Source organism: Pseudophryne corroboree, chromosome 9 (assembly GCF_028390025.1).
Source record: "Pseudophryne corroboree isolate aPseCor3 chromosome 9, aPseCor3.hap2, whole genome shotgun sequence".
Classification (NCBI taxonomy): Eukaryota; Metazoa; Chordata; class Amphibia; order Anura; family Myobatrachidae; genus Pseudophryne; species Pseudophryne corroboree.
The window spans coordinates 11,502,250-11,524,693 of record NC_086452.1 but is presented as its reverse complement, the minus strand read 5'-3'; the positions used below and the strand labels follow the sequence as shown (position 1 = coordinate 11,524,693).

Below are 22,444 nucleotides of genomic sequence, written 5' to 3'. Positions count from 1 at the left end.
AGTCAGACAACATCACGGCGGTCGCCCATGTAAACCGTCAGGGCTGCACAAGAAGCAGGATGGCGATGGCAGAAGCCACAAGGATTCTCCGATGGGGCGGAAAATCATGTGTTAGCACTGTCAGCAGTGTTCATTCTGGGAGTGGACAACTGGGAAGCAGACTTCCTCAGCAGGCACGACCTCCACCCGGGAGAGTGGGGACTTCATCCAGAAGTCTTCCAAATGATGGTACACCGTTGGGAAAGGCCACAGGTGGACATGATGGCATCCCGCCTCAACAAAAAGCTAAAAAAGATATTGCGCCAGGGTCAAGGGACCCTCAGGCGATAGCTGTGGACGCTCTAGTGACACCGTGGGTGTACCAGTCGGTTTATGTGTTCCTCCTCTGCCTCTCATACCCAAGGTACTGAGAATAATAAGAAGGAGAGGAGTAAGAACTATACTTGTGGTTCTGGATTGGCCAAGAAGAGCTTGGTACCCAGAACTTCAAGAAATGATCTCAGAGGACCCATGGCCTCTGCCGCTCAGACAGGACCTGCTGCAGCAGGGACCCTGTCTGTTCCAAGACTTACCGCGACTGCGTTTGACTGCATGGCGGTTGAACGCCGGATCCTGAAGGAAAAGGGCATTCCGGAGGAAGTCATCCCTACGCTGATTAAAGCTAGGAAGGAGGTGACCGCAAACCATTATCACCGCATATGGCGAAAATATGTTGCGTGGTGTGAGGCCAGAAGGGCCCCAACGGAGGAATTTCAGCTGGGTCGATTTTCTGCACTTCCTACAGTCAGGGGTGACTATGGGCCTCAAATTAGGTTCCATTAAGGTCCAGATTTCGGCTCTGTCGATTTTCTTCCAAAAAGAACTGGCTTCACTGCCTGAAGTTCAGACGTTTGTTAAAGGAGTGCTGCATATTCAGCCCCCTTTTGTGCCTCCAGTGGCACCTTGGGATCTCAACGTGGTGTTGGATTTCCTTAAGTCACATTGGTTCGAGCCACTTACCGTGGAACTGAAATATCTCACGTGGAAAGTGGTCATGCTTTTGGCTTCGGCCAGGCGTGTGTCAGAATTGGCGGCTTTGTCATGTAAAAGCCCTTATCTGATTTTCCATATGGATAGGGCGGAATGGAGGACTCGTCCCCAATTTCTTCCTAAGGTGGTATCAGCTTTTCATTTGAACCAACCTATTGTGGTGCCTGCGGCTACTAAGGACTTGGAGGATTCCAAGTTGCTGGACGTAGTCAGGGCCCTGAAAATCTATGTTTCCAGGACGGCTGGAGTCAGGAAAACTGACTCGCTATTTATCCTGTATGCGCCCAACAAGCTGGGTGCTCCTGCTTCAAAGCAGTCTATTGCTCGCTGGATCTGTAGTACGATTCAACTTGCACATTCTGCGGCTGGACTGCCGCATCCTAAATTTGTAAAAGCCCATTCCACGAGGAAGGTGGGCTCTTCTTGGGCAGCTGCCCGAGGGGTCTCGGCTTTACAACTTTGCCGAGCTGCTACTTGGTCGGGTTCAAACACGTTTGCTAAGTTTTACAAGTTTGATACCCTGGGTGAGGAGGACCTTGCTTTTGCTCATTCGGTGCTGCAGAGTCATCCGCACTCTCCCCGCCCGTTTGGGAGCTTTGGTATAATCCCCATGGTCCTTACGGAGTTCCCAGCATCCACTAGGACGTCAGAGAAAATAAGAATTTACTCACCGGTAATTCTATTTCTCGTAGTCCGTAGTGGATGCTGGGCGCCCATCCCAAGTGCGGATTGTCTGCAATACTTGTATATAGTTATTGTTTAACTAAAGGGTTATTGTTGAGCCATCTGTTGAGAGGCTCAGTTGTTATCATACTGTTAACTGGGTATAGTATCACGAGTTATACGGTGTGATTGGTGTGGCTGGCATGAGTCTTACCCGGGATTCCAAAATCCTTTCCTTATTGTGTCAGCTCTTCCGGGCACAGTATCCTAACTGAGGTCTGGAGGAGGGGCATAGAGGGAGGAGCCAGTGCACACCAGGTAGTCCTAAATCTTTCTTAGTTGTGCCCAGTCTCCTGCGGAGCCGCTATTCCCATGGTCCTTACGGAGTTCCCAGCATCCACTACGGACTACGAGAAATAGAATTACCGGTGAGTAAATTCTTATTTTAACTTTGTTCATATATAGGCAATAAAGGTGAAGTTTTATTTTTTTTATTTAATATTCCTTTAAATGTCACTTGGATGTCTGCATACAAAACCCCCTCGCCGTTTCATTCTAATGACGTTTGATCGTGAATTTGTGCGGTCAGCCCCGGGTACTACAGCTAATACCCTGTCATCTATACATGAGCGCACATCATTCCATTTATCTTCTACAGGTCACAGACTTCGGCTTTGCCAAGAGAGTAAAGGGAAGAACTTGGACGTTATGTGGGACACCAGAGTACCTGGCGCCAGAAATCATTTTGAGCAAGGCAAGTAACTGCTGCTGGACCAAATGCTACACCAAGTGTCCCTATGTCATATATTTGCCGGACCAACGATAAGCCAATAGTTATTGCAGGAGCTTAAATAAATAAATTGCATGCAATTTGTCTGCCATTGTGTTTGTGACACTGATACCTCCTCTTCCGTAGGGGCTAATTGAATTGTTTTACCCCGTGGCTACCACTAGGGTGCGCAAAATGGAGCAATTCAATTGTTGCTCCATTTAGACGCCCGCTAGTTGCCGGGATGAGAAGAAATGTGTGCTTATTCGGCACTTTGGGCATCTGAACAGGAGTTTGGACACCCAGAAGCAGAACTTTAGATGGGGCTAGCTGCTTTACGCGTCTAAATCCTGTCGGTTTGGGCGCAACATGCGAGATGAACATATACAGTCCTGTTTAGATGGGAAAATTGGCCGCCCAAAACAATTGAATTGGCCTTAAAGGCGGCGATTCAATTGTTTATCAAACCCGATCTCTCGTCTAAAGTGACGGGTGGTGGTGGGGAATTCAATTGTGATTTTTATCGTGCCCAGGCAGGCCAGATCTAGCTGTGTAAAACGGCTAAACCCGACCTAAGTGCTGGGCCTGATGTGAAAATCGCTGTTTGAGCATGGGTCACTTTGCACACATTTCAGCTCGGGGTGGGGGGCTGTGAGCTGAAATGTGTCTCCTCCCTGCGCAGGGCGCTCAAACGAAGCAACAAATGAATTGCTCCATTGGGCGCCATCTAGTGGCGGCCGTGTGGAGAAACAATTGAAATCCACCCAAAGTATCAAGAGCATGTCTATCTGTGCATCAGTGTTAGGGCAGGTACACACTAGAACGATATCGAACCGATGTTTCCAGGTAAATCGGAAAGACAAATTGGGCACATCGTTAAGTGTGTGCGCCCGATTTGCACGCTCCCGCGGTCACAGGTGACATCTTCTGGTCGGATTCTGCTGCACGGTCAGGAGATGTCTTTAATAATGTCGTGTTGCCGTCGTCCCCTGCATTGTGTAAGTGTGTGCGCACTTGCTGATGCAGGGTCCCATCGGATGGTCCGGCTGCACATCTTTCTACGTGTTGTGTGGATGGCCTTAGCTGTCCCGGGCCTCCAGGTACCATGTACCTATGAGGGCTCTTGGCAATCGTTGAGCCTGGCACGGGCAGTTGTCAGTGACCTGTGCCCGACTGCACAATTTAGCACGTTTGTTACTGAGTGACGCTGCAGAGAGTGTTACACAGCATTTGTTACATGATCTTTGCTTTCTTCTCAGGGCTATAACAAAGCAGTGGACTGGTGGGCATTAGGGGTCTTAATCTATGAAATGGCGGCCGGTTATCCTCCATTTTTCGCTGATCAGCCCATTCAGATATATGAAAAGATTGTTTCAGGAAAGGTGAGTTTATTTTTTGGTTGAGTAAAAAAACAATAAATCTGATAACTCCCAGATTCCTCCCTCTCCCCTCCCCTCTCTCTCCTCTTCCCCCCCCCCCCCTCTCTCCTCTCCCCCCCCCCCCCCCCCCCCTCTCTCCTCATTCCCCCCCCCTCTCTCCTCTCCCCCCCCCTCTCTCTCCTCCCCCCTCTCTCTTCTTCTCCCCCCCCTCTCTCTTCTCCCCCCCCCCTCTCTCTTCTTCTCCCCCCCCTCTCTCTTCTTCTCCCCCCCCCTCTCTCTTCTTCTCCCCCCCTCTCTCTCTCTTCTCCCCCCCTCTCTTCTCCCCCCTCTCTCTCTCCTCTCCCCCCCCTCTCGTCTCCTCCCCCCCTCGCTCCTCCCCCCTGCTCTCTCCTCCCCCCCTCTCTCTCGCTCTCTTCTCCCCCCCTCTCTCGTCCTCTCCCCTCCCCCCCCTCTCTCTCCCCTCCCCTTCTCCTCTCCTTCCCCTCGCCTTCCCCCCACCTCTCTCCTCCTTCCCCCCTCTCTCCTCTTCTCCCCCTCTCCTCTTCTCCCTCCCCTCTCTCTCTCTTCTCCCCTCCCCCTCTCTCCCCCCCCCCCTCCCCTCTCTTCTCCCCTCCCCCCTCCCCTCTCAGCTCTCCCCTCCCCCCCCCCTCTCTTCTCTCCCTCCCCCCCTCCCCTCTCTTCTCCCCTCCCCCCTCCCCTCTCTTCTCCCCTCCCCCCTCCCCCTCCTCCTCTCTCCCCCCTCTCTCCTCTTCTCCCCCTCTCTCCTTCTTCTCCCCCCCCCTCCCCTCTCATCCTCTCTCCCCCTCTCTCCTCTTCTCCCCCCTCCCCTCTCTCCTCTCTCCCCCTCTCCTCTTCTCCCCCCCCTCTTCTCCCCCCCCCTCCCCTTCTCCCCCCCCTCTTCTCCCCCCCCCTCCCCTCTCTCCTCTTCTCCCCCCCCCCCACCCTCCCCTCTCTCCTCCTTCTCCCCCCCCTCTCCTCTCTCCCCCCTCTCTCCTCTTTCTCCCCCCCCTCTTCTCCCCCCCCTCCCCTTCTCCCCCCCCTCTTCTCCCCCCCCCTCCCCTCTCTCCTCTTCTCCCCCCCCCCCCCCCTCCCCCTCTCCCTCTTCTCCCCCCCTCTCTCCTCTTCTCCCCCCTCTCTCCTCTTCTCCCCCCTCTCTCCTCTTCTCCCCCCCCCTCCCCTCTCTCCTCTTCTCCCCCCCCTCTCTCCTCTTCTCCCCCCCCCCCCTCCCTCTCTCCTCTTCTCCCCCCTCTCTCCTCTTCTCCCCCCCCTCTCCTCTCTCTTCTCCCCCCTCTCTCTTCTCCCCCCCTCCCCTCTCTTCTCCCCTCCCCTCTCTCCTCTTCTCCCCCCTCTCTCCTCTTCTCCCCCTCTCTCCTCTTCTCCCCCCCCTCTCCTCTCTCTTCCCCCCCCCCCTCCCCCTCTCTTCTCCCCCCCCTCCCCTCTCTCTTCTCCCCCCCCTCCCCTCTCTTCTCCCCCCTCTCCTCTTCTCCTCCCCCCTCCCCCTCTCCTCTTCTCCCCCCCCTCCCCTCTCTCTCCCCCCCCCTCCCCTCTCTCCTCTTCCCCCCCCCCTCCCCTCTCTCCTCTTCTCCCCCCCCCTCTCTCCTCTTCTCCCCCTCTCCTCTTCTCCCCCCTCTCTCCTCTTCTCCGCCCCCCTCCCCTCTCTCCTCTTCTCCCCCCCCTCTCTCTTCTCCCCCCCCTCTCTCTTCTCCCCCCCCCTCCCCTCTCTCTTCTCCCCCCCCCTCCCCTCTCTTCTCCCCCCCCTCCTCTTCTCCCCCCCCTCCTCTTCTCCCCTCCCTCTCTCCTCTTCTCCCCCCCTCCTCTTCTCCCCTCCCTCTCCTCTTCTCCCCCCCCTCCTCTTCTCCCCCCCTCCTCTTCTCCCCTCCCTCTCTCCTCTTCTCCCCCCTCTCTCCTCTTCTCCCCCCTCTCTCCTCTTCTCCCCCCCCCCTCCCCTCTCTCCTCTTCTCCCCCCCCCTCCCCTCCTCTTTCCTCCCCTCTCTCCTCTTCTCCCCCCCCCCTCCCCTCTCTCCTCTCTCCCCCTCTCTCCTCTCCCCCCCCTCTCTCCTCTTCTCCCCCCCCCCTCTCTCTTCTCCCCCCTCTCCTCTCTCTTCTCCCCCCCTCCCTCTCTCTTCCCCCCCTCCCCTCTCTCTCTCCCCCCCCTCCCCTCTCTCTTCTCCCCCCCCTCCCCTCTCTCCTCTTCTCCCCCCCTCCCCTCTCTCCTCTTCTCACCCCCCCCCTCCCCCTCTCCCTCTTCTCCCCCCCCCTCCCCTCTCTCCTCTTCTCCCCCCCCTCCCCCTCTCTCCTCTTCTCCCCCCCCCTCCCCTCTTTCCTCTTCTCCCCCCCCCCCTCCCCCCTCTCTCCTCTTCTCCCCCCCCCTCCCCTCTCTCCTCTTCTCCCCCCCCTCCCCTCTCTCCTCTTCTCCCCCCCTTCCCTCTCTCCTCCTCTCTCCCCCCACCACCCTCTCTCCCCCCACCACCCTCCATCCTCTTCTCCCCCCTACCCTCTCTCCTCTTCTCCCCCCTACCCTCTCTCCTCTTCTCCCCCACCACCCTCTCTCCTCTTCTCCCCCACCACCCCTCTCTCCTCTTCTCTCCCCCCCGCCCCTCTCTCCTTCTTCTCCCCCCCTCCCCTCTCTCCTCTTCTCCCCCCCTCCCCTCTCTCCTCTTCTCCCCCCTCCCCTCTCTCCTCTTCTCCCCCCACCACCCTCTCTCCTCTTCTCCCCCCACCACCCTCTCTCCTCTTCTCCCCCCACCACCCTCTCTCCTCTTCTCCCCCCACCACCCTCTCTCCTCTTCCCCCCACCACCCTCTCTCCTCTTCTCCCCCCACCACCCTCTCCTCTTCTCCCCCACCACCCTCTCTCCTCTTCTCCCCCCACCACCCTCTCTCCTCTTCTCCCCCCACCACCCTCTCTCCTCTTCTCCCCCCACCACCCTCTCTCCTCTTCTCCCCCCACCACCCTCTCTCCTCTTCTCCCCCCCACCACCCTCTCTCCTCTTCTCCCCCACCACCCTCTCTCCTCTTCTCCCCTCTCCTCCTCCTCTTCTCCCCCCCTCTCTCCTCTTCTCCCCCCTCCCCTCTCTCCTCTTCTCACCCCCCCTCCCCTCTCTCCTCTTCTCCCCCCCCCCTCCCCTCTCTCCTGCCCCCCCCCTCCCCTCTCTCCTCTTCCCCCCCCCCCCTCCCCCTCTCTCCTCGGTCTTCTCCCCCCCTCCCCTCTCTCCTCTTCTTCTCCCCCCCTCCCCTCTCTCCTCTTCTTCTCCCCCCCTCCCCTCTCTCCTCTTCTCCCCCCCTCCCCTCTCTCCGTCTTCCCCCCCCCTCCCCTCTCTCCTCTTCTCCCCCTCCCCTCTCTCCTCTTCTCCCCCTGCCCTCTCTCTCCTCTTCTCCCCTGCCCTCTCTCTCCTCTTCTCCCCCTGCCCTCTCTCTCCTCTCCCCCCCCTCTCTCCTCTCCCCCCCCTCTCTCCTCTTCCCCCCCCCTCTCTCCTCTTCCCCCCCTCTCTCCTCTTCCCCCCCCCTCTCTCCTCTTCCCCCCCCTCTCTCCTCTTCTCCCCCCCTCTCTCCTCTTCTCCCCCCCCTCTCTCCTCTTCTCCCCCCCCTCTCTCCTCTTCTCCCCCCCCTCTCTCCTCTCTCCCCCCCCCTCTCTCCTCTTCTCCCACCCCCCCTCTCTCCTCTTCTCCCACCCCCCTCTCTCCTCTTCTCCCCCCCCCCTCTCTCCTCTTCTCCCCCTACCCTCTCTCCTCTTCTCCCCCCTACCCTCTCTCCTCTTCTCCCCCCTACCCTCCTCTCCTCTTCTCCCCCCACCCTCTCTCCTCTTCTCCCCCCTACCCTCTCTCCTCTTCTCCCCCCCCCCCCCCTCTCTCCTCTTCTCCCCCCCCCCCCCCTCTCTCCTCTTCTCCCCCCCCCCCCCCTCCCCTCTCTCCTCTTCTCCCCCCCCCCCTCCCCTCTCTCCTCTTCTCCCCCCCCCCCTCCCCTCTCTCCTCTTCTCCCCCCCCCCCCCCCTCCCCTCTCTCCTCTTCTCCCCCCCCCCCCTCCCCTCTCTCCTCTCCCCCCCCCTCCCCTCTCTCCTCTTCTCCCCCCCCCCTCTCCCTCTCTCCTCTTCTCCCCCCCCCTCCCCTCTCTCTCTTCTCCCCCCCCCCCCCCTCTCTCCTCTTCTCCCCCCCCCTCTCTCCTCTTCTCCCCCCCCTCTCTCCTCTTCTCCCCCCCCTCCTCTTCTCTCCCCCCCCTCTCTCCTCTTCTCCCCCCCCTCCTCTTCTCTCCCCCCCTCTCTCCTCTTCTCCCCCCCCTCCTCTTCTCTCCCCCCCTCTCTCCTCTTCTCCCCCCCCTCCTCCCCCCCTCTCTCCTCTTCTCCCCCCCCCCTCCTCCCCCCCCTCTCTCCTCTTCTCCCCCCTACCCTCTCTCCTCTTCTCCCCCCCACCCTCTCTCCTCTTCTCCCCCCTCCTCCCCCCCTCTCTCCTCTTCTCCCCCCCCCCTCCTCCCCCCTCTCTCCTCTTCTCCCCCCCCCCCCCTCCTCCCCCCCTCTCTCCTCTCCCCCTCTCTCCTCTTCTCTCCCCCCCCACCCTCTCCTCTTCTCCCCCCCCTCCCCTCTCTCCTCTTCTCCCCTTCTCCCCCCCTCCCCTCTCTGCTCCCCCCCTCTTGCTTTCCTCTGTATCTGCTCCTGTTTGAGAGTATATCACTGTAGGATTGATGTAATTGTGACCTTTCTTCCCGGTGCATGTGTCGCTGTGACACATTGTATTGGTAGAAGTGCGTTCCCTGACTACTGTATCTCTCTGATTTCCAGGCTTCCCCAATCCTGCCCCTGTATTAGGGTAACTGAATCCACCACACAAATCACTTTTGTGTTTTCCTTCTGTGACCCGTGTTTGCCGAGTGATCAGTCTGTCACAATAAACGACACAATCTAGGCTGATTATTACGGTCTGTGGCGTAACATTATAAGTGTCTGGCCTGCTTCTCCTGACCCTGCTGATGCCACTGCTGTCCCCTCTCTGCTCAGGTACGGTTTCCATCCCACTTCAGTTCAGATCTTAAAGACTTACTAAGGAACCTGCTGCAGGTAGATCTGACGAAGCGATACGGGAATCTGAAGAACGGGGTGAATGACATTAAGAACCACAAGTGGTTTGCCACTACGGATTGGATTGCAATTTACCAGAGAAAGGTAAATACAGCATGCATGTGTGAGCGCGCTCGTGCACCTAGTCGTGTTACGTGTCCCAGGATAGGACAGAAATTCTCTAGAACATCACTGTAACATTCTCATCACTGGTACTAAGGTGGCACAAAGGGAAACATGAAGACCCGCACCAGATCATTACCCCTTTACAGTTGGCACATGTTCTCCTGACAACCGCCAATACCAGATTAATCTGTCACTTACCCAGTGGTGAAACGCGATTACACCACCAGTGCGTTACACCACTGCAGCCAACGCACTGCACACGTGGATCTAAGGCTTGTGCTCAGCCATGGAAACCTGACCCATGACGCTCCCAACGAACAGAGGCCTTCTCTAAACACCATACCTACTTCAGCAATTGGCACGCCACTTCTGTGGGCCGGTGCGGCTGCCTCTCTGCCAATGACCCATTGGGTGGTATTCAGATGACTTATCACGCCCAATCTCCTTTATAAAATGATCCCCAGTATCGCGCATATTGCGCCCATAGTAATCAGAATTAGCTGTGTAAAGGGTTAAGTGTCTCGTTAGCCCTTGGGGTAGCGAGCTGAAATGATACCACGCCCCGAGGGCAGGAACAGAACAGGTGTGAAAGGGGGTGAAAAGAATTGAATACCGCCCACTGTCTCTCCTAGATGTTTCCACTGCTCACTGACAGCACTTACAGGAGACCGGAACAGCGCTAACAGTATAGTAGTGGTGTAGTGTATAGTAGAGGGGGCAGTGTAGTGTATAGTAGCGGGGGCAGTGTAGTTTATAGTAGTGGTGGTAGTGTATAGTAGCGGGGGCAGTGTAGTGTATAGTAGCGGGGGCAGTGTAGTAGCGGGTGTAGTGTATAGTAGCGGGGGCAGTGTAGTGTATAGTAGCGGGGGTAGTGTATAGTAGCGGGGGCAGTGTAGTGTATAGTAGCGGGGGTAGTGTGTAGTAGCGGGGGCAGTGTAGTGTATAGTAGCAGGGGTAGTGTATAGTAGCGGGGGTAGTGTATAGTAGCGGGGGCAGTGTAGTGTAGAAGCAGGGGCGGTGTAGTGTATAGTTGCGGGGGGCGGTGTAGTGTATAGTTGCGGGGCAGTGTAGTGTATAGTAGCGGGGGCATTGTAGTGTATAGTTGCGGAGGCAGTGTAGTGTATAGTAGCGGGGGCAGTGTAGTGTATAGTAGTGGTGGCAGTGTATAGTAGTGGTGGGCAGTGTATAGTAGCGGGGGCAGGGCAGTGTATAGTAGCGGGGGCAGTGTAGTGTATAGTAGCGGGGGCAGTGTAGTGTATAGTAGCGGGGGCAGTGTAGTGTATAGTAGCGGGGGCAGTGTAGTGTATAGTAGCGGGGGCAGTATAGTGTATAGTAGCGGGGGCAGTGTAGTGTATAGTAGCGGGGGCAGTGTAGTGTATAGTAGCGGGGGCAGTGTATAGTAGCGGGGGCGGTGTAGTGTATAGTAGCGGGGGCAGTGTAGTGTTTAGTAGCGGGGGCAGTGTATTGTATAGTAGCGGGGGATAGTGTAGTGTATAGTAGCGGGGGCAGTGTAGTAGCGGGGGTAGTGTAGTGTATAGTAGCGGGGGCAGTGTATAGTAGCGGGGGCAGTGCAGTGTATAGTAGCGGGGGCAGTGTAGTGTATAGTAGCGGGGGCAGTGTAGTGTATAGTAGCGGGGGCAGTGTAGTGTATAGTAGCGGGGGCAGTATAGTGTATAGTAGCGGGGGCAGTGTAGTGTATAGTAGCGGGGGCAGTGTAGTGTATAGTAGCGGGGGCAGTGTATAGTAGCGGGGGCGGTGTAGTGTATAGTAGCGGGGGCAGTGTAGTGTTTAGTAGCGGGGGCAGTGTATTGTATAGTAGCGGGGGATAGTGTAGTGTATAGTAGCGGGGGCAGTGTATAGTAGTGGTGGCAGTGTAGTGTATAGTAGCGGGGGCAGTGTAGTGTATAGTAGCGGGGGCAGTGTAGTGTATAGTAGCGGGGGCAGTGTAGTGTATAGTAGCGGGGGCAGTGTAGTGTATAGTAGTGGTGGCAGTGTATAGTAGTGGTGGCAGTGTATAGTAGCGGGGGCAGTGTAGTGTATAGTAGCGGGGGCAGAGTAGTGTATAGTAGCGGGGGCAGTGTAGTAGCGGGGGCGGTGTAGTGTGTAGTAGCGGGGGCGGTGTAGTGTATAGTAGCGGGGGCGGTGTAGTGTATAGTAGCGGGGGCAGTGTAGTGTATAGTAGCGGGGGCAGTGTAGTGTATAGTAGCGGGGGCAGTGTAGTGTATAGTAGCGGGGGCAGTGTAGTGTATAGTAACGGGGGATAGTGTAGTGTATAGTAGCGGGGGCAGTGTAGTGTATAGTAGCGGGGGCAGTGTAGTGTATAGTAGCGGGGGCAGTGTAGTGTATAGTAGCGGGGGCAGTGTAGTGTATAGTAGCGGGGGCAGTGTAGTGTATAGTAGCGGGGGCAGTGTAGTGTATAGTAGCGGGGGATAGTGTAGTGTATAGTAGCGGGGGCAGTGTAGTGTATAGTAGCGGGGGCAGTGTAGTGTATAGTAGCGGGGGATAGTGTAGTGTATAGTAGCGGGGGCAGTGTAGTGTATAGTAGCAGGGGCAGTGTAGTGTATAGTAGCGGGGGCAGTGTTGTGTATAGTAGCGGGGGCAGTGTTGTGTATAGTAGCGGGGGCAGTGTAGTGTATAGTAGCGGGGGCAGTGTAGTGTATAGTAGCGGGGGCGGTGTAGTGTGTAGTAGCGGGGGCGGTGTAGTGTGTAGTAGCGGGGGCGGTGTAGTGTGTAGTAGCGGGGGCGGTGTAGTGTATAGTAGCGGGGGCAGTGTAGTGTATAGTAGCGGGGGCAGTGTAGTGTATAGTAGCGGGGATAGTGTAGTGTATCAGTAGCGGGGGATAGTGTAGTGTATAGTAGCGGGGGCAGTGTAGTAGCGGGGGCAGTGCAGTGTATAGTAGCTGGGGCAGTGCAGTGTATAGTAGCTGGGGCAGTGTATAGTAGCTGGGGCAGTGTAGTGTATAGTAGCGGGGGCAGTGTAGTGTATAGTAGCGGGGGCAGTGTAGTGTATAGTAGCGGGGGATAGTGTAGTGTATAGTAGCGGGGGCAGTGTAGTGTATAGTAGCGGGGGATAGTGTAGTGTATAGTAGCGGGGGCAGTGTAGTGTATAGTAGCGGGGGCAGTGTAGTGTATAGTAGCGGGGGCAGTGTAGTGTATAGTAGCGGGGGCAGTGTAGTGTATAGTAGCGGGGGCAGTGTAGTGTGTAGTAGCGGGGGCAGTGTAGTGTGTAGTAGCGGGGGCGGTGTAGTGTGTAGTAGCGGGGGCGGTGTAGTGTGTAGTAGCGGGGGCAGTGTAGTGTATAGTAGCGGGGGCAGTGTAGTGTATAGTAGCGGGGGATAGTGTAGTGTATAGTAGCGGGGGATAGTGTAGTGTATAGTAGCGGGGGCAGTGTAGTAGCGGGGGCAGTGCAGTGTATAGTAGCTGGGGCAGTGCAGTGTATAGTAGCTGGGGCAGTGTATAGTAGCTGGGGCAGTGTAGTCTATAGTAGCGGGGGCAGTGTAGTGTATAGTAGCGGGGGCAGTGTAGTGTATAGTAGCGGGGGCAGTGTAGTGTATAGTAGCGGGGGCAGTGTAGTGTATAGTAGCGGGGGCAGTGTAGTGTATAGTAGCGGGGGCAGTGTAGTGTATAGTAGCGGGGGCAGTGTAGTGTATAGTAGCGGGGGCAGTGTAGTGTATAGTAGCGGGGGCAGTGTAGTGTATAGTAGCGGGGGCAGTGTAGTGTATAGTAGCGGGGGCAGTGTAGTGTATAGTAGCGGGGGCAGTGCAGTGTATAGTAGCTGGGGCAGTGTATAGTAGCTGGGGCAGTGTATAGTAGCTGGGGCAGTGTAGTCTATAGTAGCGGGGGCAGTGTAGTGTATAGTAGCGGGGGCAGTGTAGTGTATAGTAGCGGGGGCAGTGTAGTGTATAGTAGCGGGGGCAGTGTAGTGTATAGTAGCGGGGGCAGTGTAGTGTATAGTAGCGGGGGCAGTGTAGTAGCGGGGGCAGTGTAGTGTGCAGTAGCGGGGGCGGTGTAGTGTATAGTAGCGGGGGCAGTGTAGTGTATAGTAGCGGGGGCAGTGTAGTGTATAGTAACGGGGGATAGTGTAGTGTATAGTAGCGGGGGCAGTGTAGTGTATAGTAGCGGGGGCAGTGTAGTGTATAGTAGCGGGGGCAGTGTAGTGTATAGTAGCGGGGGCAGTGTAGTGTATAGTAGCGGGGGCAGTGTAGTGTATAGTAGCGGGGGCAGTGTAGTGTATAGTAGCGGGGGGTAGTGTATAGTAGCGGGGGATAGTGTAGTGTATAGTAGCGGGGGCAGTGTAGTGTATAGTAGCGGGGGCAATGTAGTGTATAGTAGCGGGGGCAGTGTAGTGTATAGTAGCGGGGGCAGTGTTGTGTATAGTAGCGGGGGCAGTGTAGTGTATAGTAGCGGGGGCAGTGTAGTGTGTAGTGTGTAGTAGCGGGGGCGGTGTAGTGTATAGTAGCGGGGGCAGTGTAGTGTATAGTAGCGGGGGCAGTGTAGTGTATAGTAGCGGGGGATAGTGTAGTGTATAGTAGCGGGGGCAGTGTAGTGTATAGTAGCGGGGGCAGTGTAGTGTGCAGTAGCGGGGGCGGTGTAGTGTATAGTAGTGGGGGTAGTGTATAGTAGTGGGGGTAGTGTATAGTAGCGGGGGCAGTGTATAGTAGCGGTGGCAGTGTAGTGTATAGTAGCGGGGGCAGTGTAGTGTATAGTAGCGGGGGCAGAGTAGTGTATAGTAGCGGGGGCAGTGTAGTAGCGGGGGCAGTGTAGTGTGTAGTAGCGGGGGCGGTGTAGTGTATAGTAGCGGGGGCAGTGTAGTGTATAGTAGCGGGGGCAGTGTAGTGTATAGTAGCGGGTGATAGTGTAGTGTATAGTAGCGGGGGATAGTGTAGTGTATAGTAGCGGGGGCAGTGTAGTAGCGGGGGCAGTGTAGTGTATAGTAGCTGGGGCAGTGTATAGTAGCTGGGGCAGTGTATAGTAGCTGGGGCAGTGTAGTGTATAGTAGCGGGGGCAGTGTAGTGTATAGTAGCGGGGGCAGTGTAGTGTATAGTAGCGGGGGCAGTGTAGTGTATAGTAGCGGGGGCAGTGTAGTGTATAGTAGCGGGGGCAGTGTAGTGTATAGTAGCAGGGGCAGTGTAGTGTATAGTAGCTGGGGCAGTGTAGTGTATAGTAGCGGGGGCAGTGTAGTGTATAGTAGCTGGGGCAGTGTAGTGTATAGTAGCGGGGGCAGTGTAGTGTATAGTAGCGGGGGCGGTTTAGTGTATAGTAGCGGGGGCGGTTTAGTGTATAGTAGCGGGGGCAGTATAGTGTATAGTAGCGGGGGCAGTGTAGTGTATAGTAGCGGGGCAGTGTATAGTAGTGGTGGCAGTGTAGTGTATAGTAGCGGGGGCAGTGTAGTGTATAGTAGCGGGGGCAGTGTAGTGTGTAGTAGCGGGGGCGGTGTAGTGTATAGTAGCGGGGGCAGTGTAGTGTATAGTAGCGGGGGATAGTGTAGTGTATAGTAGCGGGGGATAGTGTAGTGTATAGTAGCGGGGGATAGTGTAGTGTATAGTAGCGGGGGCAGTGTAGTGTATAGTAGCGGGGGCAGTGTAGTAGCGGGGGCAGTGTAGTGTATAGTAGCGGGGGGCAGTGTATAGTAGCTGGGGCAGTGTATAGTAGCTGGGGCAGTGTATAGTAGCGGGGGCAGTGTAGTGTATAGTAGCGGGGGCAGTGAAGTGTATAGTAGCGGGGGCAGTGTAGTGTATAGTAGCGGGGGCAGTGTAGTGTGTAGTAGCGGGGGCAGTGTAGTGTATAGTAGCGGGGGCAGTGTAGTGTATAGTAGCGGGGGCGGTGTAGTGTATAGTAGCGGGGGCGGTGTAGTGTATAGTAGCGGGGGCGGTGTAGTGTATAGTAGCGGGGGCGGTGTAGTGTGTAGTAGCGGGGGCGGTGTAGTGTGTAGTAGCGGGGGCGGTGTAGTGTGTAGTAGCGGGGGCGGTGTAGTGTGTAGTAGCGGGGGCGGTGTAGTGTGTAGTAGCGGGGGCGGTGTAGTGTATAGTAGCGGGGGCGATGTAGTGTATAGTAGCGGGGGATAGTGTAGTGTATAGTAGCGGGGGCAGTGTAGTGTATAGTAGCGGGGGCAGTGTAGTAGCGGGGGCAGTGTAGTGTATAGTAGCGGTGGCAGTGTATAGTAGCGGTGGCAGTGTATAGTAGCGGGGGCAGTGTAGTGTATAGTAGCGGGGGCAGTGTAGTGTATAGTAGCGGGGGCAGTGTAGTGTATAGTAGCGGGGGCAGAGTAGTGTATAGTAGCGGGGGCAGTGTAGTAGCGGGGGCAGTGTAGTGTGTAGTAGCGGGGCGGTGTAGTGTATAGTAGCGGGGGCAGTGTATAGTAGCGGGGGCGGTGTAGTGTATAGTAGCGGGGGCGGTGTAGTGTATAGTAGCGGGGGCAGTGTAGTGTATAGTAGCGGGGGCAGTGTAGTGTATAGTAGCGGGGGCAGTGTAGTGTATAGTAGCGGGGGCAGTGTATAGTAGCGGGGGCAGTGTAGTGTATAGTAGCGGGGGCAGTGTAGTGTATAGTAGCGGGGGCAGTGTAGTGTATAGTAGTGGTGGCAGTGTATAGTAGCGGGGGCAATGTATAGTAGTGGTGGCAGTGTAGTGTATAGTAGCGGGGGCAGTGTAGTGTATAGTAGCGGGGGCAGTGTAGTGTATAGTAGCGGGGGCAGTGTAGTGTATAGTAGCGGGGGCAGTGTAGTGTATAGTAGCGGGGGCAGTGTAGTGTATAGTAGTGGTGGCAGTGTATAGTAGCGGGGGCAATGTATAGTAGTGGTGGCAGTGCAGTGTATAGTAGCGGGGGCAGTGTGTAGTAGCGGGGGCGGTGTAGTGTATAGTAGCAGGGGCGGTGTAGTGTATAGTAGCGGGGGCAGTGTAGTGTATAGTAGCGGGGGCAGTGTAGTGTATAGTAGCGGGGGCAGTGTAGTGTATAGTAGCGGGGGCAGTGTAGTGTATAGTAGCGGGGGCAGTGAAGTGTATAGTAGCGGGGGCAGTGTGTAGTAGCGGGGGCGGTGTAGTGTATAGTAGCGGGGGCAGTGTAGTGTGTAGTAGCGGGGGCGGTGTAATGTACAGTAGTGGTGGCAGTGCAGTGTATAGTAGCGGGGGCAGTGTGTAGTAGCGGGGGCGGTGTAGTGTATAGTAGCGGGGGCAGTGTAGTGTGTAGTAGCGGGGGCGGTGTAATGTATAGTAGTGGTGGCAGTGCAGTGTATAGTAGCGGGGGCAGTGTGTAGTAGCGGGGGCGGTGTAGTGTATAGTAGCGGGGGCAGTGTAGTGTGTAGTAGCGGGGGCGGTGTAGTGTATAGTAGCGGGGGCAGTGTAGTGTATAGTAGCGGGGGATAGTGTAAGTAGCGGGGGCGGTGTAGTGTATAGTAGCGGGGGCAGTGTAGTGTGTAGTAGCGGGGGCGGTGTAGTGTATAGTAGCGGGGGCAGTGTAGTGTATAGTAGCGGGGGATAGTGTAGTGTATAGTAGCGGGGGCAGTGTAGTGTATAGTAGCGGGGGCAGTGTAGTAGCGGGGGCAGTGTAGTGTATAGTAGCGGGGGCAGTGTATAGTAGCGGTGGCAGTGTATAGTAGCGGGGGCAGTGTAGTGTATAGTAGCGGGGGCAGTGTAGTGTATAGTAGCGGGGGCAGTGTAGTGTATAGTAGCGGGGGCAGAGTAGTGTATAGTAGCGGGGGCAGTGTAGTAGCGGGGGCAGTGTAGTAGCGGGGGCAGTGTAGTGTGTAGTAGCGGGGGCGGTGTAGTGTATAGTAGCGGGGGCAGTGTATAGTAGCGGGGGCGGTGTAGTGTATAGTAGCGGGGGCAGAGTAGTGTATAGTAGCGGGGGCAGTGTAGTAGCGGGGGCAGTGTAGTGTGTAGTAGCGGGGCGGTGTAGTGTATAGTAGCGGGGGCAGTGTATAGTAGCGGGGGCGGTGTAGTGTATAGTAGCGGGGGCAGTGTAGTGTATAGTAGCGGGGGCAGTGTAGTGTATAGTAGCGGGGGCAGTGTAGTGTATAGTAGCGGGGGCAGTGTATAGTAGCGGGGGCAGTGTAGTGTATAGTAGCGGGGGCAGTGTAGTGTATAGTAGCGGGGGCAGTGTAGTGTATAGTAGTGGTGGCAGTGTATAGTAGCGGGGGCAATGTATAGTAGTGGTGGCAGTGTAGTGTATAGTAGCGGGGGCAGTGTAGTGTATAGTAGCGGGGGCAGTGTAGTGTATAGTAGCGGGGGCAGTGTAGTGTATAGTAGTGGTGGCAGTGTATAGTAGCGGGGGCAATGTATAGTAGTGGTGGCAGTGCAGTGTATAGTAGCGGGGGCAGTGTGTAGTAGCGGGGGCGGTGTAGTGTATAGTAGCGGGGGCAGTGTAGTGTGTAGTAGCGGGGGCAGTGTAGTGTATAGTGGCGGGGGCAGTGTAGTGTATATAGTGGCGGGGGCAGTGTAGTGTATAGTAGTGGTGGCAGTGTATAGTAGCGGGGGCAGTGTAGTGTATAGTAGCGGGGGCAGTGTAGTGTATATAGTAGCGGGGGCAGTGTATAGAGGCGGTGGTAGTGTATAGTAGCGGGGGGCGGTGTAGTGTATAGTAGCGGTGGCAGTGTATAGTGGCAGGGGAAGTGTAGTGTAGATAGTGGCGGGGGCAGTGTAGTGTATATAGTAGCGGGGGCAGTGTATAGAGGCGGTGGCAGTGTATAGTAGCGGGGGCGGTGTAGTGTATAGTAGCGGTGGCAGTGTATAGTGGCAGGGGAAGTGTAGTGTAGATAGTGGCGGGGGCAGTGTAGTGTATATAGTAGCGGGGGCAGTGTAGTGTATATAGTAGCGGGGTCAGTGTAGTGTATAGTAGCGGTGGCAGTGTATAGTAGCGGGGGCGGTGTAGTGTATATAGTAGCGGGGGCAGTGTATAGAGGCGGTGGCAGTGTATAGTAGCGGGGGCGGTGTAGTGTATAGTAGCGGTGGCAGTGTATAGTGGCAGGGGAAGTGTAGTGTAGATAGTGGCGGGGGTAGTGTATATAGTAGCGGGGGCAGTGTAGTGTATATAGTAGCTGGGGCAGTGTAGTGTATAGTAGCGGGGGCAGTGTATAGTAGCGGGGGCGGTGTAGTGTATAGTAGCGGGGGCAGTGTAGTGTATAGTAGCGGGGGCAGAGTAGTGTATAGTAGCGGGGGCAGTGTAGTAGCGGGGGCAGTGTAGTGTGTAGTAGCGGGGCGGTGTAGTGTATAGTAGCGGGGGCAGTGTATAGTAGCGGGGGCGGTGTAGTGTATAGTAGCGGGGGCAGTGTAGTGTATAGTAGCGGGGGCAGTGTAGTGTATAGTAGCGGGGGCAGTGTAGTGTATAGTAGCGGGGGCAGTGTAGTGTATAGTAGCGGGGGCAGTGTATAGTAGCGGGGGCAGTGTAGTGTATAGTAGTGGTGGCAGTGTATAGTAGCGGGGGCAATGTATAGTAGTGGTGGCAGTGTAGTGTATAGTAGCGGGGGCAGTGTAGTGTATAGTAGCGGGGGCAGTGTAGTGTATAGTAGCGGGGGCAGTGTAGTGTATAGTAGTGGTGGCAGTGTATAGTAGCGGGGGCAATGTATAGTAGTGGTGGCAGTGCAGTGTATAGTAGCGGGGGCAGTGTGTAGTAGCGGGGGCGGTGTAGTGTATAGTAGCGGGGGCAGTGTAGTGTATAGTAGCGGGGGCAGTGTAGTGTATAGTAGCGGGGGCAGTGTAGTGTATAGTAGCTGGGGCAGTGTAGTGTATAGTGGCGGGGGCAGTGTAGTGTATATAGTGGCGGGGCAGTGTAGTGTATAGTAGTGGTGGCAGTGTATAGTAGCGGGGGCAGTGTAGTGTATAGTAGCGGGGGCAGTGTAGTGTATATAGTAGCGGGGGCAGTGTATAGAGGCGGTGGCAGTGTATAGTAGCGGGGGCGGTGTAGTGTATAGTAGCGGTGGCAGTGTATAGTGGCAGGGGAAGTGTAGTGTAGATAGTGGCGGGGGCAGTGTAGTGTATATAGTAGTGGGGGCAGTGTATAGAGGCGGTGGCAGTGTATAGTAGCGGGGGCGGTGTAGTGTATAGTAGCGGTGGCAGTGTATAGTAGCGGGGGCGGTGTAGTGTATATAGTAGCGGGGGCAGTGTATAGAGGCGGTGGCAGTGTATAGTAGCGGGGGCGGTGTAGTGTATAGTAGCGGTGGCAGTGTATAGTGGCAGGGGAAGTGTAGTGTAGATAGTGGCGGGGGTAGTGTATATAGTAGCGGGGGCAGTGTAGTGTATATAGTAGCTGGGGCAGTGTAGTGTATAGTAGAGGGGGCAGTGTAGTGTATAGTAGCGGTGGCAGTGTATAGTGGCAGGGGCAGTGTAGTGTAGATAGTGGCGGGGGCAGTGTAGTGTAGATAGTGGCGGGGGCAGTGTAGTGTAGATAGTGGCGGGGGCAGTGTAGTGTGTATAGTGGCGGGGGCAGTGTAGTGTGTATAGTGGCGGGGGCAGTGTAGTGTATATAGTGGCGGGGGCAGTGTAGTGTATATAGTGGCGGGGGCAGTGTAGTGTATATAGTAGCGGGGGCAGTGTAGTGTATATAATAGCGGGGGCAGTGTAGTGTATAGTAGCGGTGGCAGTGTATAGAGGCGGTGGCAGTGTATAGTAGCGGGGGCGGTGTAGTGTATAGTAGCGGGGGCAGTGTAGTGTATAGTAGCGGTGGCAGTGTATAGTGGCAGGGGAAGTGTAGTGTAGATAGTGGCGGGGGCAGTGTAGTGTAGATAGTGGCGGGGGCAGTGTAGTGTATATAGTGGCGGGGGCAGTGTAGTGTATATAGTGGCGGGGGCAGTGTAGTGTATATAGTGGCGGGGGCAGTGTAGTGTATATAGTGGCGGGGGCAGTGTAGTGTCTATAGTGGCGGGGGCAGTGTAGTGTCTATAGTGGCGGGGGCAGTGTAGTGTCTATAGTGGCGGGGGCAGTGTAGTGTATATAGTGGCGGGGGCAGTGTAGTGTATATAGTGGCGGGGGCAGTGTAGTGTATATAGTGGCGGGGGCAGTGTAGTGTATATAGTAGCGGGGGCAGTGTAGTGTATATAGTAGCGGGGGCAGTGTATAGTAGCGGGGGCGGTGTAGTGTATAGTAGCGGGGGCAGTGTAGTGTATAGTAGCTGGGGCAGTATATAGTGGCAGGGGAAGTGTAGTGTAGATAGTGGCGGGGGCAGTGTAGTGTAGATAGTGGCGGGGGCAGTGTAGTGTATATAGTAGCGGGGGCAGTGTAGTGTATAGTAGCGGTGGCAGTGTATAGAGGCGGTGGCAGTGTATAGTAGAGGGGGCAGTGTAGTGTATAGTAGAGGGGGCAGTGTAATGTATAGTAGCGGGGGCAGTGTAGTGTATAGTAGCGGTGGCAGTATATAGTGGCAGGGGAAGTGTAGTGTAGATAGTGGCGGGGGCAGTGTAGTGTAGATAGTGGCGGGGGCAGTGTAGTGTATATAGTAGCGGGGGCAGTGTAGTGTATATAGTAGCGGGGGCGGTGTAGTGTATAGTAGCGGGGGCAGTGTAGTGTAGTAGCGGGGGCAGTGTAGTGTATAGTAGCTGGGGCAGTATATAGTGGCAGGGGAAGTGTAGTGTAGATAGTGGCGGGAGCAGTGTAGATAGTGGCGGGGGCAGTGTAGTGTAGATAGTGGCGGGGGCAGTGTAGTGTATAGTAGCGGTGGCAGTGTATAGAGGCGGTGGCAGTGTATAGTAGCGGGGGCGGTGTAGTGTATAGTAGAGGGGGCAGTGTAGTGTATAGTAGAGGGGGCAGTGTAGTGTATAGTAGAGGGGGCAGTGTAGTGTATAGTAGAGGGGGCAGTGTAGTGTATAGTAGCGGTGGCAGTGTATAGTGGCAGGGGAAGTGTAGTGTAGATAGTGGCGGGGGCAGTGTAGTGTAGATAGTGGCGGGGGCAGTGTAGTGTAGATAGTGGCGGGGGCAGTGTAGTGTATATAGTGGCGGGGGCAGTGTAGTGTATATAGTGGCGGGGGCAGTGTAGTGTATATAGTAGCGGGGGCAGTGTAGTGTATATAGTAGCGGGGGCAGTGTATAGTAGCGGGGGCAGTGTAGTGTAGTAGCGGGGGCAGTGTAGTGTATAGTAGCTGGGGCAGTATATAGTGGCGGGGGCAGTGTAGTGTAGATAGTGGCGGGGGCAGTGTAGTGTATATAGTAGCGGGGGCAGTGTAGTGTATAGTAGCGGTGGCAGTGTATAGAGGCGGTGGCAGTGTATAGAGGCGGTGGCAGTGTATAGTAGCGGGGGCGGTGTAGTGTATAGTAGAGGGGGCAGTGTAGTGTATAGTAGAGGGGGCAGTGTAGTGTATAGTAGCGGGGGCAGTGTAGTGTAGTAGCGGGGGCAGTGTAGTGTATAGTAGCGGTGGCAGTATATAGTGGCAGGGGAAGTGTAGTGTAGATAGTGGCGGGGGCAGTGTAGTGTATATAGTAGCGGGGGCAGTGTAGTGTATATAGTAGCGGGGGCAGTGTATAGTAGCGGGGGCGGTGTAGTGTATAGTAGCGGGGGCAGTGTAGTGTATAGTAGCTGGGGCAGTATATAGTGGCAGGGGAAGTGTAGTGTAGATAGTGGCGGGGGCAGTGTAGTGTAGATAGTGGCGGGGGCAGTGTAGTGTATATAGTAGCGGGGGCAGTGTAGTGTATAGTAGCGGTGGCAGTGTATAGAGGCGGTGGCAGTGTATAGTAGAGGGGGCAGTGTAGTGTATAGTAGAGGGGGCAGTGTAATGTATAGTAGCGGGGGCAGTGTAGTGTATAGTAGCGGTGGCAGTATATAGTGGCAGGGGAAGTGTAGTGTAGATAGTGGCGGGGGCAGTGTAGTGTAGATAGTGGCGGGGGCAGTGTAGTGTATATAGTAGCGGGGGCAGTGTAGTGTATATAGTAGCGGGGGCGGTGTAGTGTATAGTAGCGGGGGCAGTGTAGTGTAGTAGCGGGGGCAGTGTAGTGTATAGTAGCTGGGGCAGTATATAGTGGCAGGGGAAGTGTAGTGTAGATAGTGGCGGGAGCAGTGTAGATAGTGGCGGGGGCAGTGTAGTGTAGATAGTGGCGGGGGCAGTGTAGTGTATAGTAGCGGTGGCAGTGTATAGAGGCGGTGGCAGTGTATAGTAGCGGGGGCGGTGTAGTGTATAGTAGAGGGGGCAGTGTAGTGTATAGTAGAGGGGGCAGTGTAGTGTATAGTAGAGGGGGCAGTGTAGTGTATAGTAGAGGGGGCAGTGTAGTGTATAGTAGCGGTGGCAGTGTATAGTGGCAGGGGAAGTGTAGTGTAGATAGTGGCGGGGGCAGTGTAGTGTAGATAGTGGCGGGGGCAGTGTAGTGTATATAGTGGCGGGGGCAGTGTAGTGTATATAGTGGCGGGGGCAGTGTAGTGTATATAGTGGCGGGGGCAGTGTAGTGTATATAGTAGCGGGGGCAGTGTAGTGTATATAGTAGCGGGGGCAGTGTATAGTAGCGGGGGCGGTGTAGTGTA

General features: G+C 55.9%; 1 protein-coding gene across 3 annotated transcripts in view; it reads left to right on the top strand.

Annotated features, from left to right (window-relative positions):
- PRKACB (protein kinase cAMP-activated catalytic subunit beta) overlaps positions 1 to 22,444 on the top strand; it is a 122,117-nt gene that overhangs the window by 83,123 nt on the left and 16,550 nt on the right. For all 3 annotated transcript variants that reach the window (XM_063938971.1, XM_063938970.1, XM_063938972.1), the window contains exons 7-9: positions 2,351 to 2,446; positions 3,721 to 3,843; positions 8,827 to 8,991. In XM_063938971.1, coding sequence (XP_063795041.1) covers positions 2,351 to 2,446; positions 3,721 to 3,843; positions 8,827 to 8,991 — 384 coding nt within the window. The remainder of the gene's footprint in view (positions 1 to 2,350; positions 2,447 to 3,720; positions 3,844 to 8,826; positions 8,992 to 22,444) is intronic.